We start from the raw sequence: 18,356 nt of genomic DNA on the forward strand, positions 1-18,356 counted from the left end.
GTAAATTCAATGCAATGTCTCAAGTGTGTCATTTTCCATATTCTTCTATGGCTTGATGGAAATTGTTAGTTATCTAGAAGGTAACACGTAACCATGTCTCGTGGTAAGGCTAGCCATATTAAAAATGAAAAGCTCCTGCATTAGTCCAAGCTATATCAGGGAAGCTGTGACTCGCCATTCCAATTCCAGAAGTACCTCCGTCTAGCTCAAATTCGTAAACACATTTACCGTTCGTGACCAAAATATTTTTAACCATTCCACTCAAGTATAGAAACGTATAGAAAGTTCATCGTTCGCTGGGTTGTGGGAATTAGGCTACCATCTTTCGATCGCCTTTCGGAGTACTTAATAAATCCCGAAAACTGACTGACACTTGAATGAATTGGCGCCATTCGGGCGCGGTGTAACTAGGGCTGTTTCAGCACGCCATCTATTGACATGATGAGTATCTAGCTCCCAAGCCGGAACTCTTCCGAAGATACGCCGTTCGGTGTGTGGTGGCAATGTATTTTGAAGTAGGGCAGAGAAGTGTTATCTCTGAAAGATGAAGAATCCGAAATGTAATTCATTCAAAAAGGAATCGAAATCCTATCAATTTGATTCCTTCCCAATAATGTACTTTTTACAATGCTTACTAGAATGCAATTGTTGTTCGTGAGAATTGCGTCCAGGTGGAGTCGTACCGGAGCGGGAAGCGCCACAATTGCCTTCCCCTCAGTTCTACATACACTAAGAGGGGGGATATTAGTAGGGTTTCATAACTGATAGGTTAGCCCTGTCCCCTCACCAACCCTATTCTACACCGTGCACCTCGAAGGAGGACAACGGGATACATTCATTGTGCTCCTACAACCTAGTTCCGAGTGCATCACCTCCCCCTCCCAGAATAGCACAAGTAACACTTTCGTTATCTTTTGAAAATAAGGACTGGTGAAACAAAATATCTAGCTTCGGCAGCGATACTAATCGGTCCCAAGCTTCCTAGAGCTAGGCCAAAATAAATACAATGTTGGAGCATCCTTTCGGAGAGGAGGTAGTGTTGCCATTCTGGGTGGATCCATCGTGATAACTGCATACGCAGTCACTTCGGAATATTTTAAGATCGGACGGGGCCAGATGATGGTGGCGAAAGTCGTCAATATTTTAACACTCGTCAGTAAGATAGCAAACATTCTGATACCAGTTTTTAGCTCCTCAGGCATGGAGACCCCCGAAATATCTGGAAAGCAATCTGGCATATCGCAGTCTCAAACGCCAGACCTGGAAGCCGAAGGCAGCGATAATGACCCAAAAACCTGGTCGAATCGAACGGAACAAACTGAGCTCACTCCAGTTGAGGCATTCAAGTGGAATGTTGAAGGGGACCAGTCACCCTGTAGGGAAATCGATACATTGGTTTTGGAGGCCAGTATTGCTGACAGCTCACAGTCCCGGAAGTTGCAGCTTGTGTATCTAACAAGGATGATCCTACAACAGCCTGTAATAGTAGGTTCATTCCTAGAGACCAACATTGTGGCTATTTAACTAAGAAAAATTACAGCTGTTCGAGCATGGGTTCTAATGACGATCTTTGTTATACTATTTTCTGGAGCTAACCAGTTCTTTGGCCTTCGATATGTTCGTTCCCACATTCCTCGGTGTGACACTATTTCTGACTTCCTCTAGCCATCCCTCACCATCTCCTATGTTGTGGCTCAGATCCTTGTTTTTCCTATCGGTCGCGCATGGGAAAGACTCCCTAGATGGAGGGTCCCTTTAGGAAAACTTTCCTTTGATCTCAACCCAGGAAGGTTCACGATTAAAGAGCATGCATTCATCGTCATTGTAAGTGAACATTCATCCCTAATTCAACATTAATTATTTGGAGGCAAATTTGACAAAGTACTATAGTGTGTCAATATCAGTGCATCCACCGCCTATGCTCAAGGAGCCTTGGTTGCCATTGTGAGTCCGGTATACTGGAATCGCGAGATGGGAGCCGGCTTTTCCTTTCTATATCTTTTGACAACCCAAATGATAGGGTAAATTGATCATACTTTGGTTCAACGTCATATTACTGACCATTCATAGGTTTGGCCTCACTGGCCTTTCTCGTCGGTGGATCGTTTATCCAGCTGCTTTGACCTGGCCCACCTCGCTGTCGTCAACGGTTCTCTTTCGAGCACTGCATGAACCAGAGAGCAAGAAACTAGCCAATGGGTGGTCTATGACCCGCTACCGCTTTTTTGCCTACGTGACAATCATCGCATTCGTCGCGTTCTGGTTCCCAGACTATATCTGGACAAGTCTCAGCACATTTGCCTTTATCACATGGCTTGCTCCAAATAATCAGAAGGTCAACACTTTGTTCGGAGTAAGCATGTCTCATTATTTGGGGTAGATTACAAGGCTGACTATTTAGATGAACTCTGGCTTGGGTCTGCTACCGATCAGCCTGGACTGGACACAGATAAACTACGCTGGTTATCCACTCACAACTCCATTCTATATCACCTGCAATGCCTTTGCCGTCGTTGTGCTCTTCTATTTCTTTCTATCACCAATCCTTTACTATGCCAATGTCTGGTACAGCGCCTAGTAGGTCACCATATAACACAAGGGTATGATCATCGTCTAATGAACTAGTCTCCCACTCCTTTCATCAAGCACATTCGACAATACAGGCAGCTCATATAATATCTCGCGTGTGGTGGACGCGAACTTGAACTTTGTTGAAAGCAAGTACAAGGAGTACTCTCCAATGTACATTTCCATGTCTTACTCTCTCACCTACGGGTTATCCTTCGCCGCCGTGACAGCGGTGGTGGTCCACACATACCTCTACAACGGCTCCGAAATCTGGGCAAGATTGAAGAATGCGCAACATGGAGGCGAGGATGTCCATCGGCGGCTTATGCGTTCATACAAAGAAGTTCCAGATTGGTGGTACGGTGTTCTCACATTGGTCGTACTAGGACTTGGGATCTTGACGACCAGATACTGGGACACCGAACTTCCAGTTTGGGGCTTCATCGTGGTCTGCTTCGGACTGGCTGTGCTCTTGATTGTGCCTGAAGGTATTCTCCAGGGAACTACGAATCAGCGCGTGTTTCTCAATATTATCACGGAGATGATTGCCGGATATTCCTGGCCTGGCAAGCCTATCGCTAACCTGATGGTAAAATGCTATGGCTACAATGCGGTTAAGCACGGTATGGACTTTGCACAAGACCTAAAGCTGGGTCAATATATGGTGAGTAACATCCTATATTTCATAGAGCTATGCTTACTTTTCAGAAAATCCCTCCACGGGTTCTATTCTTCGGCCAGATCTATGCTAGCATTCTGGCGACAGCGACTCAGACGGGAGGTATTTTCTTCTTCCTGGGACTCATTATGAATTTGAAACTAACCGACATAGTCCTGCAATGGATGATGGGTCATATTGCTGACCTCTGTGAGCCATCAAACAAACAACGCTTCACTTGCAACGGTGCCAAGGTCATGTACAATGCGTCCATCATTTGGGGCACAATTGGCCCGCAGCGAATGTTCCAATCCGGCCAGACATACAACGGGCTTGTCTACTTCTTTTTGATTGGAGTAAGTTACTGAAACTGAACACAGTCTTTCTTTTTATTATTTTGCTTACTCGTGACTGTCTAGCCTGTTGTTACGGTACTCGTCTATCTTCTATACCGCCGCTACCCTAATAGCTGGATTCGTTACATCAATGTCCCGATCTTCTTCAATGCGGCCGGCAACATCCCGCCTGCGAACACTAGTAAGGCCCCAAAGGAGAATCTCTATTATTCCAAGTCTAACGAGACAGCCCAATATTCTCTTTGGTTCATTGTTGGCTTTGTGTTCAACTACCTAATCCGTAAGCGGGCATTTGACTGGTGGAAACGGTATAACTGTAAGATCCTAGCTGAGTTCTTGAAGATGATCTACTAAATCTGATTTGTGCAGACTTGCTGCAAGCCGCGATGGATACCGGCACGGCTATCGCCACAATCATCATCTTTTTCGCTCTAGGATATCATTCTATCGCGTTTGATTGGTGGGGCAACACAGTAGGCTCCAATACAGCCGATGCAAATTCGGTCCCGTGGTTGACTGTTCCTAAAGGCGGTCATTTTGGAAGAGGGCCTGGTGAGTTTTGACCGAATGGGTGCACATCCGTGAGGTCAGCGAGGGACATTGGGGTTGGTCGAAAATGTCCTCCCATTTGGATGCTTCAGCGCATTTCCAACGGACCTGGGATATTTTATGGAAATGAGTAAGGTTCTAGAGTTATCATGTCAGGTTATCAAAGTCGAGTTATACCAATATTGTTTCAAGTCTCGAGAGGGAGAGTTACAATAGCTAGAGAAAGCCTCTTCTTGTTGAGATTGATCCAGTCACTGCAGATACGCAGGTGGCTCTTATTTGCCGACTTGAGTGCCGCTGTACCGTGCTTCCTTCCAAGGGTAGGTGCAGTTTGGGGTAAAGATCTCATCTTGGACCTAATTGGACTTGATAAATCCCCGCTAATATAGTTCGCCCTCTGATTCCTGTGCGTACTGCCCGATGTCTGGTTAGAATTCGTTGTCATCCACCCGCGCTCTTGGTACGGTGCTAACCCTGCGGTGTCATCGGCCTCTATTCTGATTCGCGAATATTGTACGCCGATGATGTTGGAAAACACTTGATTTAAACCCTCCATTCCGGAGCGGTGATCCCAACAACAACCAACAAGTTGTCCAGTTGGTTTTGCGAGCGGGTATTGGGCCTTGTTAACTCGGTCATCCGGTCTGTTACAGTTTAATTTTCCGCCTTTCGCGGACTGTTTAACATTTTTTTGGTCCGGGGATCCTCCCCGAATCCTCCCTTTCTCCCAATCAGCGCCCCTCTATTCAAAAATTCAAGTTTCGTATATTTTTTATCGCACACGAATCCCCATCTTCAGAGGGATCGGGGATAAGCAGTCACGACGCCACGTGGGGGGGTGAGGATTGGCCGTGCGGGGTTGATAACTTGGTCGGGTATTATCGGTGCTGACATGGAAAAATTGCCGTGCGGAAAAAAGTAATTAAGGGATTCGTGCGTTATTCAGGGCGGGAATTTATGTCAGACAACTTAGGTACCCTGTGTTCAAGAGGAACTCGTGGTAAGCTTCGACTTCAATTCATGGTGGTAAATTGATCCAGGGGTTTACTGTCATTGAAAAGGTATATTAGAAGAAAGGTACCTACTGCAACTCCTGATAGACAATATCAATAGTTCCCTTTATCAATTACCTCTGCTGCTTGGATATCTATTCGCATATTATATGGGCTTTTTACATCAATGGAGATGTAACCCATCCTCGTGTTCCTTTGTGGAAGGAGTCTTCCCTCGAATATCTTCTGCAACTTGTCACCCCACGGAACTATGTTTGTCAAGTGCATACGAATCAGTCGGCCCGCATGGCTTAAAAAATATCGCTCTGCATGCATTATGCAATTTTTAGGTCCCGTGAGGTAAGCCAAGCCCGCGATCTTGCATTAACTCATATCACTGGATGTTCTTCACGGCGGTGGGGTGGCTGGCAGTTGTTTTATGGTCAGTTGAACATGGTTTTGAGAAATGAAGTTTCATCCACTTATCTTTTGTGTATTCAGACCAAGAAAGGGCCACTTTTCGTCTCTAAATAAAAAGAATAGAACACTCTCGATATCTGAGGTCTGAAGCACTTCCTATCTAAAGAAATTGCTCAAGACATTATGCCCTACCTTCTGGAAGGATCCTTTCTCCTCTATAAGAAATCTCAAAGGAACTCAATTTTTAGGTGTTGCATCTTGTATGATATTATCTATTCATTCTTTGAACGAAACATCTGCGTCCTCACAACCATAAAACGAAACACTGGACGCACTATATCTACCTTCCGCCGCCATCAAAGATATGTTATATCTAATAGTTCCCAAGTATGTACCAGACTAGGACGCCGATGGATTACAATCTTATAAGTATGAAGCCAGTATAAAATGTTTAATGGGGTTTGACTAGGCTCAGCCAGTCACTCGAATATCGGATTAATGCATAGCCCGACTTTCAGAATATAAAGAACAGCACACCGTAAGCTGAGCGATGTATCCTACGAGTCTCCTCGCTACTACTCTGAAAAGCAAAATACTGGCTCATGGATGATAACAAGTTTTCCGAAAGGGATTGAGACAGGCTTGATAGGACAATATCTTTCGACCTCGCAAATTAGTATGGAATCTAAGCCATCTCAGGTATTCCTCTTGAGGGAAGGCACCGGTCGGCTAACCCTTGATACTTGCAAACCAAGTATTACTACTGTAGTTACCGACTCTGTCACAGCCTTGTCCTAGTATTGTAGCCTAGTCACTGCTATGATGTGGACATGTCGTCAGGCTCATGCAGATCTGCGACGATCATTGACAGACCGATAAATCTTCCAAGCACAAAGCATGATCCTCATCCTATAGTTTGGACTACTATTATATGACACACTACGAATTAATAATGTGATCACCGAGGCCAAAGGGCAACATGGAAATATAGAGTGAAAGATCCGCGACTTTTGAGGTATAAAAACAGTCGATGTATGGATCTCCAGATCTTGAGATTTAGGGACCGAGCCACATATTCTCCTATCCACACCAGAGCCCGAATCAAAGCAAATCGGCAGGACAGTTATGTTATTGCGAACTTGTGAGTGGTGATGGGGGACATTATAGAATTCCAAATTCCTCTTTAACTCTATTCTTCACGCCGTCCGAGGTTTCCTCTCTTGGAAAATTTAGACTTTTGTATCCTGGGATTCGTGTTTGATGGGTGGAGCCCCATGGCTTCAATGTTTCCTTCTTGGCTCGCAGCTCTAACCGTACGAGGATGTGTCACTGCGGAAATATTATTATTAACTTCAGTAATATCCGTGAAAAATGAATGACAAAATACTGTACTAGGTATAGCTTCAGGCTCGGCACCTGTCAGGTCTACGGATACGACATCATTGTGACAGCACAATCAAGGTGTCTCACAGTGGCACTCCGCACCACTTTCTGTTCTCAGACCCCCTACCGTTATGATCATCATGGCTAAAATACCCAGGAAACAAATAGAAGCGACCCAACAGAAACAAAAGCATTATCCCGCCATCTTACTGGCTGCGCGCAGCCCTTAGCCGGAGGCTAGCGCCCCGAGGGGCTGGTGCATGGTGTGATGGTTGAAGCATTAGTCCTCACCCTAGACGAATTAGTTCATGCTTCGATCACCAATGATTGGCTCGCCGAACAGGAAAAAAAATGACTTTGTTGGAAGTATTATTGTGAAGGAGGACAGCAAAGCAGATGCAGGAGTCACTGGATCACTGGTAACAAATTTGCCCGAGTACTTTGGCCATGGAACCGACCTCTCACTCGGTCGCTTATGATTTGCTATGTAGTACGGAAGTCGAGCGAGACCCGATCTCACTCCGACGCCCGTCTCTGAACAAAACTCACGTACTGTGTTAACTATTCGATGAATTGTGGAAAGCCAAGCTTGGTGGATAACTATGCATGTACTTTTGATGCTATTTTTTCTTTTTCAGTTGGCCGTATATCGATCCAGATCCAGCGAAGAAAGACAAAAAGGGCGAAATTAGCGAAAATGCTGCACATCCACTCCGTACTATGGTCGGCTTTCGGGGTTAAGAATATGATGCCCAGTCCACCGACATAATACTCCGTACAGCGACAGTGGTCAGTTGGCCGCCTGAGAGATGGAAGCCACTCTGTGAAGGAGTGGGAACCACGCAGAATGCATACTAATAGGTATGAGGCATGACGAGAGCCATTATCTCGTATGTTCGGCGGGGCAATTTACTTCCTAGAGTAGTTACCCCCATTCAGAGGAACCACACGCTCCGACTTCCCACCTGATTCACTGAAGACTGCCAAAAGCAAGTCTACAAACGTCTTGGTGAGATGATTGTATCACGGCAGCTGAGTTTTGTCAGTGCGCCACTGCCCGGTTCTTCATAGTGACAGGACATAGATTCTGCAGAGTCAGCGCTAGTTCTTTTCTAAAACCCGGTCAAACCCCGACAAGGGCTTTGTAACTATGTAACCATCACCTCTATGTATGAATACCAGTATCTCTGAGATAGGACGGGGGTCCATGTACAAATCTTAAGGCCCTGAGCTGGGTGACAAATAAAGGTATTACCAACTTACAAGTATATCTCAATGGGAACTAGGAGTTATATATATTCACACAAAGCGTATTATTATTAAATGCATGTTATGAACACACTAGACTTTGAGCTATGAGCTTGTAAATTCCCATTCAAGCAGTTGATTCGCTATGCCCCAGGTGGTCAGGTATTTATGTACATAGTCACATTCCAATCTATGACAAGATCCTGCGAAATTCTGGAAGGCCTTGTTCAAAAACCAGACCAATAGGTAGGGGCCTCATCTTGTTTGACTCGGAAAATGCTCCCATCCTATTTTTGCCCTTTAAAAAACCTTGTTATCGGCCATATTTTGTACGCAAAATTATCTACAGTGGTTCACAATATCTTGAGACTAAGAGGGGTCAGAGAACCTAGGGGTGGGCTCCATAGCTATCGCTAAGCTATTAATAAAAAATTGTATCAGTTTGCCCCTATCGCGGCGCGGAGCAGCGAACATCTCCGACTTTTAGTGGGGCGGCCGGTCTGTGGCGTCTTTACAAGAGTCGGTGTCTGAGCAGATCAGGGTTCATTTGAAGCTGAAGAAAGCTACATCATTGATTTGTTGATTGTACGAAGCGGTAGATTCAAGGTGACACTGGGTTACGGAGTAGACCTAAAATCCGGACATGATCTAGGTGAGCAATCACTCCTATCTTACCCCTAACATGTACAATGTAGTATTACTGTACACAGCCACAGGGAAAAGATGACTTACGCAAATTGCACCCAATATAATAAATTATAAAATAAAATTGCTGTGCCACCTTCACGGCTAGCAGAAATCATTAACCCTTACTGGGAATAACGTTGGTTAGGCGGCCCGATGGCGAGCTGCAATGGGTGGCCTGTTCCATGAAGAAATGACGATCATCGTGGGCTGAACATCTTTAGCTTGAGGGCGGCCCAAGCTCCTACTACCAGGCTATCCGCTCCCGAAAACCACGTGTTTGTTGACGGCTGTCTTCTGTTTAATACAGAATTACGGAGTGCAATACACACAATAAGCCGGTGGCTTGGTCTGGGCTGGCGCGGGGAGGCGGAGGAGTGAAAAAGGGGCTGATTCTTCCCCCCTGCAAGACTACATTTTGGTTGGATGAGCATCCTTGTGGATCAAAGCGGCCAGGCATGAAGGAGTATGAACTCGGCCTGAGCCCTCGGCCTCGGGCTTCAAACAGTGAACATGGTAAGACATTTTTATAGGAGTTGGTTCGTGCCGCAGTATTTTGTGCGAAGCTCGGCCTTCTCTATTATAGTTCAAAGATTTGACCTGACTACAGTACTTCGGCCTGGAATCACCCTGTCAGAGCGAAACGAAACATGAATTAGCTTTCTTCATGTCAGGCATGACTTGCCGAATAATTGCCGGGATTTAATCTTTCTGTCAAAGTTTCTCGTGAACCTTGAGTTTCTTTTTGGCGATAGGCGCTCGTTACGTATAGTACTCCGTACTTTGACAAGCCATCAACTCACTGTACTGCAAATTTAACTTTGGGGACAACCTGCTTGTTGTGTGCAGAAACTCTAAGAGAAATATATATCCATCTATAGTGGAGTTAAACGAGGTATAGGCTCCATATAAGCGTGACGAACATCCGTCAAGCATAAAGGCGGCCAATGATTGTCCATCGAATAGAGAACCCGACAGTTCCCCTCCTCCAGGGCAAGCTCTGTACCAGAAGATCATGGGATTCCCCCACTGTTTTGATGCAGATAAAATACTCAGCGAGCTCCCTTACATTCCACGTCTGTTCTGGAGCATTCACGGAATATTTTTCCGTGAATGTGCATAGGTCCAAGCTCGCTTTTCTAGAGAACGAGATAGAGAGACTTTGCGCGGGTATAAGGGAACCATTTTCCACCCGCGCAAAATTACCGGTTGTGTATCGCCGGTTTTTTCTGATATCGTCAAGAGAGGGGCCATGTACTCCGTATAGCCCCATTATTTACCGATAGCCCCAGGCTGACTCGTATTTTACAGTCAAACGGCCGTGCACAGCCAACCATAGGGCCAGCAATCGTTCTCGAGCCAAGACCCGGGCCACACGACCTGTAACCTTGCAAATTAATTTCGATAGGTTCACTCTCGTTCTCCCAGCCTCGTTCATACTCCGAAAATCATAATTTAGGTCACTAGGCGCTTCTGATTCGTCGTTTGGCTTATCATTCTAGACGAAATGACTTGAACATCCACTCCAGACTTCCACAGTCCGATACGCGTGTGGATCAACTTTCGGCAGTGTGTCAAAATCCGACGAGCGTCTTTATGTCTTTACACTGACTATCTGGCTAAGTGTCTCACTTCGGTTGACTATAACACGGTGGAAACACCAAAAGAGTGGAAACACCAAAAGAGAAAGTGCTCGATCCTCGGAAGAGTCAGCAGTAGTTCCGAATATGGGATGGAGCTCGGAGGCGAGCTAACCGAGAAAGACAAACGGATGTCTCTATGTATCATTGTTTCATTTGCAATTGAGCGATTCCTTTATTCACCTATCCCGCGACACTCTTCTTCAGGAAGTTGCAGTTCTGGGCGTCAGCCGCCAGCGGAATCCATCAACCCATTTAGGTCCACCAGAAGAACCTCTAGGCGACCCAAGCAAGGCATTCTCTTTCCTTTACTGTAACCAGTCCACTATTTTTGCTTTCTTTTCTTCCTTTTATTTACGGCTGTGCTTATCTTACTCTCCGTGGTTTTGTCACCTGGCAAATTTCCCCTAGCTTTCTTCGGTACCATTTCTAGAATGATCATTGACGTCTGACAAGCACGACACCAATTCCTGAATCGGGCCGTGCAGGATTTCGGCCACATGGCTGATTTGCATATTGTCTTCTCAGAGTCGCGCCCGTGCAGTATGGTAATCATCATACGGTATTGATCCCCCACGGTAAGGTATGAGTTCACTAGGACCGAACGGGGAAAAAAGTGCGAAACTAAGATCCACTGAGCGGGGCCAGCGACCGCGTACTGAAGGATACGAGTTTTGACTTCAACAATTTCTCATATAATGCGGCTGAAAACCACTCATCGCCATTCGGGCCCGAGGGGAGCTCGAGTTCGGCCGATGATGTGTGGCAAATAATACTGTATATGTGTAAATTATGTGGAACGGACTCCGTCTATCTCGCTAGCTTTCACTCTAGAATTATGGAGCAGGCAAGCTATGTCTAGATCGACTGCTAATCTTAAAATGTACTTAGTGTAGCCGAAAGGGCAGGGATAGAGGGGCGAAGGATGTCGTAGACTGCATTGGTTTAAGCCACCATAGGAGAATAACTAACTAATCAGTTAGGATCATTTCCCCCACGCATGCCCTCGGGGCTTGGGCTGTGAACCGCGAGGCTTGGAGGGGGGGTTCGGGCTTGGCTTCGAGGGGCTCATGCCCACATCTACATTGTTCTATGATTGCGCAATATATATTGCAGAGCCAGGGTTCGGATCCGAACTGTCAGAACCGAACCAGACGCGAGAGATGAGGGTGTCTGGGCCTTCTGGATCTCCACGAATGGAACACCCGCAGATACATGCGCTACTCCGTAGACCAAGCCGCTTTGATAGATCTAGAGGCGGAAACTGGCAACCGTAGTCCGCATGCCACGCGTAATTTACTACAAGATGATTGTGTACCAGATCGGAGCAGTTCGGGGGGTTTGTACTGTACTTTTTTGAGATTTGCAGACTGGGATCTTTACAGGGGGGAAGTCGTAGTTGCCTATGCTCCTCCAGTTTGTGCCCCGTTAATATCCTTGGCCTTGATGACTTCATGATTGCACTAGGTCTTAGGCTTTCTGAAACCACATCCTTGCCGTGATGCACTGCGCGATTTGATCTCGATCGCTGTGCTTGTGTGCTTCCCTGGGGGTGTGACCACGAGGGAGTTGAAGGATTCCTATATCACATTAGAACTGTGTTGGCTGTACTTTATTTCACAGGAGCTAAATTTTACGAGAACTGCATTGCCGTCTGTATATCCTCTCTTCGCAGCCTTAGAGCCTTAGCCCCATTTCGGGCGGCTCTATTAGATTGTTGACCTACCACCCTCTCCCTTCCTTCTTCCCCTCATGCAACTGAGCACAGCGGCGCGCATTAAAGGTGAAGCTACTTTAGCTGCAGGGGGGGGGTTCCAAACCAACACAATACAATGTGGATATGAAGAGATCGAACGACGAGTCGCAAGCAAGAAGCGAGTCAGTCCGCGCAGAATGCTCCCGTTTCGAATCTGGTATGAAGCCACTTTTACTAAATTGGGGGCCTTACAGAGTAGCACTGCTTGGTCATCCTGCTTGCGATTTCCCTAGGATCCATGCTGGTCGAAGCCGCCACGCCAACGTCGCATCGTTGCATTCAGCCTGGTAGGCTTAGCCAGGCGGAATTAGATTGCGTGCTTTCTTCTAATAATGCTAGCGCTGTTGGAAGTCTTGTTGGTACCGACTTGCAGGCGGGCGGCTATCGCTAGACTAGCGGGGTGGCACAGGGAGGAGAGTGGGATGGCGTTCGCCCCATGGCTCGTTTAGGGGAGCAGTTGACCAGGGCTTAGTGTTATTGAATCAAAATTATCGGGAGTCCGTGCTGGTTTCTGACTCGTCGCGGCTTGATGCCAATTTCAAAAAAAAAAAATCCAAATTAGGCCCTGCACTGGATCGAAGCCGGACAAGACTGGGGAAAGTCTTCAAGTGGCTCATCGACGTCAATAACAAAGAAACCAACTCGCAGCCTCGCAGGACGGGAATCAAGGGGGGGGGGGTTAGACAGAAAGGGATCGACATCGGAATCGGCATGTATCGATAGCGTTGAGCAATTTTGCCTTCTCTAGCTTGCTTTTCTTCATCTGTCCTGTCACCTCCCATCTCCGTCATGGCCAGGATGTTCAGCCCATCACAGAAAAGCACAGCTAGAGGATTCGGTGATTGGTGGACAGGCAAGCAATTTCTGGCCACAGCGGCCACGTTCCACCCTGGTCACTTTGGCGGAGGCCCTTGCTGATGGTTGGCCGTTGAGAGTGGCAGGATCGCAAATGCAACATGCACGACATGACTCGTAACCGACCGCCAGAATGTGACGATAGGCAGACTATTTGCTCCTCAACACGGGCGGGCTAACTCTCTCGGGAGATCCCTCCACAGACCAGCGCCTGAATGGAGTCGGTCAGTGCCAATCCGCAACGGGAGAAATGAGGAGCCAACGAATGTGCAGGGCTCGTACATTTCGCATCCATGGGAAGAGAGACTTTTAGTCGATCATGACGAACGCTTTTAGGAAGGAGTTGTCCGCTTCGCATCGGCGAGCCCGTAAGGCGCTTGCTCACGTGATGAATCCATACTGCGGCTACGCGACTAACGCCGTGGCTCGCTGCTTGATGATTGGAGTATGGAGAATCAAATAGATGAAAGGTGGAACCAATTTCCCCTCGAACAAAGAAAACAACCGGGCGGGGGTCGTAAGTCTGGCTTTTAGCCCCGGGGCCCATGTTGATCTGATCTGCACGGAACCGGGAGCTCTCGCCCGCCCATCGAGGCTACTCCTGTATGGGAGATTCTATGGAGGTATGTATACTACTGTATGCATGAAGACGGGGGGTAAACAAGAAGGAGGAGGAGAAGAAGAAGAAGAAGAAGAAAGAGATAATAACGAAACCAACAGCGCTAACGGATCAACGATCTCCGGTGGACTTGAAGCAATAATACGGAGAGTATGTCCATACCTCGAAAGTAGCAAGTAGGAAAAGAAGAAATAGAGAGGGACGATAGCAGAAACAAAAAGAAATGGGGAAAAAAATCATTGAATTTTTTGACACAGGGCAGCTCTAGTTTCCAACTTGCCACGGACTACTAAGCTTAGTGTTGAGAAGCTTGCGTATGTAGAGTCTTGTCTACTCCATATCCTCGCTTACCATGTACATTTGTGTCTATTGTGCCCGATGAACTCCTCATTTTTGCGGTTTTTCTATTCTTTCTAGAACACGAGGCGCGGCGATTATCGAGTGTCAGCAAGGAGCTTGGAGGTACGAGCTTGGACCTTCCAGTCTAAAGTTTTGCATTTTGTTCTGATACATACAGACAACTCAGTACAGTATGGTAAAGAATTTAAATGAGACGCGGGTCTAGGATCCATTCTCACGAACGGCCGAAACGATCGGCCGATGGTAACGCCGTTTGGTTACCTGAAGAAAATCGTCTGGGCGTTCAGGGCAAGGAGAACAAAGTGCAATCTAAATGGTATCCAAAACCATTAACCGGTAAGATATTATGTATTGCTTATACAAGAAAATAAAAATTCAATAAAACAATCATAAACTAAAAATGCCTTTAGCTCAGGTCAGAGGTCAGACCATCAACCGTTGCCCGCAATTAGGCTGCAGATGACCGACGATCTACCAGCCGCTGATCAGACTGCGTAAAGAAAAGCGAAAAAAAGAAAAGAAACTAAAAAAAGAAAGGAGAAGCCTGATGCCCGACATCACGCGGGACATTCATCGTCGCCGTTGGCTAGCTACAGTAGTTTTTAACTTGTTGAAGACATGACAGGAGGTATGAAATATAACCTAAAGTATAGATACAGTCGTCATTAGTGGTAGTCAAGCAATATTCATTTACAGTATGTACAGTATCTCCAAAGTACAGTCTGCATCAACCAGGGCATTTCCGAACTACCTGGCCGATCCAACGCGACATCCGAGTCTAGTGGAGTACCAACCCCCGACTCTCGACTCTAGTCGACCTCCCTCCATTAATCTCTGATCTTCGGGGTATTATTTTCTTTAATTTTCTTTTTTTCTTCAAGGGTGGTGTGGAGATTAGAAATGAGGGGGGGTCGCAACGAAAAGCAACTCGGCTGGATCGCTAGCAAAAAAGACAGCCGAGCGGGATATTTGTGTCCTGCACGATGCCCGTGGTGGAAACCATGTTTTGGAATTTTTGACTGTGCTCCCGGGTGTTGCCGATAAGTTTAGTATAGACTATGGAGTCACAGATTGAGGCACACCTTCAGACCTCCAGGACCCTCAGCCATCTCGAGACCACCCCACTAGATACGGCCTTTTTTACTTCTTCTTCTCGGTTTTTCCCCCAATGTGCATCATCCCCCGCGTCGTCAGTTTTTGGATGCAAGAATTCATCCTGCGCGTTAACCATGGTTCGCTCGAGCTCGGAGGTGAAGAGCATCCACTTAGGTCCGTTCTGACAGGACAAGATACGAGCAAGTGGCTATGAAGTATGATGGACTATAAACGATTCACACTATGGACTAACTATGGATTATCTGACTCGCTCTTCCTGCCTAAATGTGACACCTGGCCGTTGGTTCCTTGAATTGGACTTTATGGACACGGAGACAATAGGCGAATGATGGATGGAATGAATCATTGAGAACCGGATTTTTGAGGCAATTCATTCACCATAGGTAGTCATGTTGTCATCTCGTCACATCATTACCTAGAAACGCCTTCCTTTTCGTTCTCCGTCCTCCATACGTTGATGCTCAAGAAATAAAATAACTAAAAAAAAGGCAGATGTGCTGGCAGACGCAAATGTCTCCACCCTCTGCATCTGAGGCCAAATTGAGTCCGCATTAGCTCTTCTCTCCCATTCGCTCCCCATGTCCCAAGGCCACGGCAGGCGTCGCAACAGGTGACGGTTTGTAGTCCAATAGACGCCGCGCGTTTGTGTTGGTTTTTTAACTTTTTTGGCGGCATGTCTTTTTTTCCCTCCCTGCCTTCGATCCAAACGGTGTACGACTTGAGTTGAAGATATTTTGAATAACTAACTCGTCCATAATTGCTGAGTAAAGAAGGGTCGAATAGGACCCTCCCGAGATCCGGATGATTTCCGGCGGGGGCTTTTCCTTTTCCTTTCTAACGTTTGGGGTCAGAGTGTCTTCCCCCGAGCCCACTCGCACATCAACCACGGATTTACGTTGAACGATGAGGTGCTTCCGCGGAAGCTAACATGGGGAGACCGGCGTCTATCCTAGTACATCCCCCTAGTCCTGGTCCTTGTCCTTGTCCTGATTCCCCTAGTCGCTAAGGGTGGTGGTAGTAGTGGTCTACTATAGGAGACTAGGAGTGGGTGAATTGAAACATCGATCTAAAACAGAAAATGCACGCGAGTCCGCAGTGGCTCTAATCTCTGCATGATTATCTTCCAAGGCCCGTGCTGGGATTGGCTCGCATGGCCCCCTGCCCAATCTGATCCCTGCTACATCGCTCCTCGACTCCATCGCGAGTGTTTGGGGGAGGCTGGCCTATCAGCCAGGGGCGACGAGCGGATTGAGAGAAAAAAGACGATTGCGCAGCAGCGTTTTTCTGCGTGCTCGTTGCTTTTTCATTTGGCTTTTCTCTTTTTTTTTTTTTTTTTTTTTTGCAGTATATTCTGTACTTAGCCTTAATATACATGCATTATTCTTACAGCATACCCTGCACTGAAGATAGTTACTTTTTTTTTTAGCTCGAGGAATCTGGCAGATAGCTAATATGCACGTACAGAGTAGCTTACTGTAGACTCGACAGTATATAATACATCAGCTCGGTAATTAAAAGATTACCGCGATACGGCCGTAGACCATCAATTCTGTACTTCGGTACAGTACGGAGTACACCACAGGCGCGTCCCCACAATTTGTCATTTGTCATTGAATAATTCGTGAATTTGAGAAACCCGCGCTAGGAGTGTAAAAGGCTAAAGGTCGGTAACGCGCCTGTAATTTTTGCTGGCATTTGCATCGGTGTGGATTCCCCCGCGTGCGCTCATCATTGCCCAGCTTCGTATTTGACCGAAACTTGTATAAAACGATTCCTAAAAAGAAAATAAAAAAATCAATAATTTTCAAAAGCAAAAGAGGGATCGACCCTGTCGAAAAGATGTTCATCACGGCGATGGAGACAAGCTGTTCCACCAACACGCTGCGGTCGAAATTGCCGCCTCTTCAAGACAAAGAGAAAGAAGCCCTTTTTGGCCCCCTAAAAATATGAAATCATTAAATGATAAAACCCGTCAAATGATGAGAACCTAAATCGTCAAGGCAGAATAATCATCGGTGACCGAATATCATCGACGAGGAACCAGGAATTATACCCGATCCAAAGAGAAGGCTCGCTCTCTGAATAAAATGGAGTATATGCTTTTTTTTTCCTTTCACACGGAAAGACCGAGTGGAACGCCCTGGGCGGATCGCCACCAGTGTAAGATTTCTCTGCTTTCCAAATCTTCACGGAATTTCCAGATATCAATCTCAACAAGTGGCGATAGGAATTTAACCACGACTAGACTAGAGTCCAGATTTTTCTAGTCTAGATGTACAAAAGTTCAATGCTATAAACCATGAAAATAAAATAATAAAAAAAATCATATCAATATCTAAAAAGCACCGGACACGGAGCTCCTAGTCCGGTTCACCGGTCTCCAACCCTTCTTCTACTTCTCTGGGGGTGGAGAACGCTCGAGCTGGTTACCCTTCAAGGAACTCCTACTTGCTGCTTGGTGAATCTGGTTAATGCTTGCCCCCCCCTCCTCTTGAGAGATCCCCCACCCACATTATCCATACCCATACACCATACCCATAGTTACCTCTGTCCTCGCCCCTGTTAGCCCCAAGCAGCCTGGTCCTGTATCCGCGGTACAACGAATATAACAGGGGGCCAAAGGACAGCCCAGCCTGACCCGGACAAATGGTAGAGTACACCCAACAGTCCTGTTAGCTTGGGACTATTTTCGATTTTCTGGATTTATTTTACTCCAATTTAATTGCATTTAATCGAAGGTGCTCTCTCTTTTCCTCATTTAAGCCCGTGTCTCCAGGTGATCGACCGTAACTAGAATTCTTTTCGATCGACAAACCTTGCTTCCCCTTCTTACTTTCTTACTTCCGACCCTAGAGGTTAGATCTTATACTTCCCTTTCTCCTCCACCTGTCAACCTAACACATCGGCACTCTTCAGCCTGGGGGATCTTCATTCTTCAACCTCGCCCTAATATACAACTGCGTCCCCCTCATCATCATCATCATCATTACTCTATAATTCTTATTCAAAAAGAACGATAGTAAAGACTATCAACCATATATGCAGATCGTTCTATTTCTTTTCCTTGGTTCGCTCACCTGCACATCACGGAAGAATACGATCACGGCAACTACTTTGGTCTGAAAGACTTGCAAAGGATCTATACCATCAAG

At 46.4% G+C, this 18,356-nt stretch overlaps 1 protein-coding gene across 1 annotated transcript; it reads left to right on the forward strand.

Annotated features, from left to right (window-relative positions):
- Positions 1-1,200: 1,200 nt before the first annotated feature.
- Positions 1,201-4,167, forward strand: N7496_010794 (uncharacterized protein; the record flags this gene model as incomplete). The annotated part of the gene is made up of 13 exons (XM_056703707.1): positions 1,201-1,375; positions 1,429-1,485; positions 1,541-1,617; positions 1,666-1,824; positions 1,891-2,021; positions 2,071-2,353; positions 2,402-2,577; positions 2,626-3,232; positions 3,277-3,349; positions 3,401-3,582; positions 3,646-3,898; positions 3,952-4,055; positions 4,111-4,167. 13 exons carry the CDS (start codon positions 1,201-1,203, stop codon positions 4,165-4,167), a joined length of 2,334 nt encoding a protein of 777 aa, XP_056549667.1.
- Positions 4,168-18,356: the final 14,189 nt, after the last annotated feature.

The sequence above is a fragment of the Penicillium cataractarum genome, assembly GCF_028827025.1.
Source record: "Penicillium cataractarum strain IBT 29864 chromosome Unknown utg000009l, whole genome shotgun sequence".
NCBI classification, from domain to species: Eukaryota; Fungi; Ascomycota; class Eurotiomycetes; order Eurotiales; family Aspergillaceae; genus Penicillium; species Penicillium cataractarum.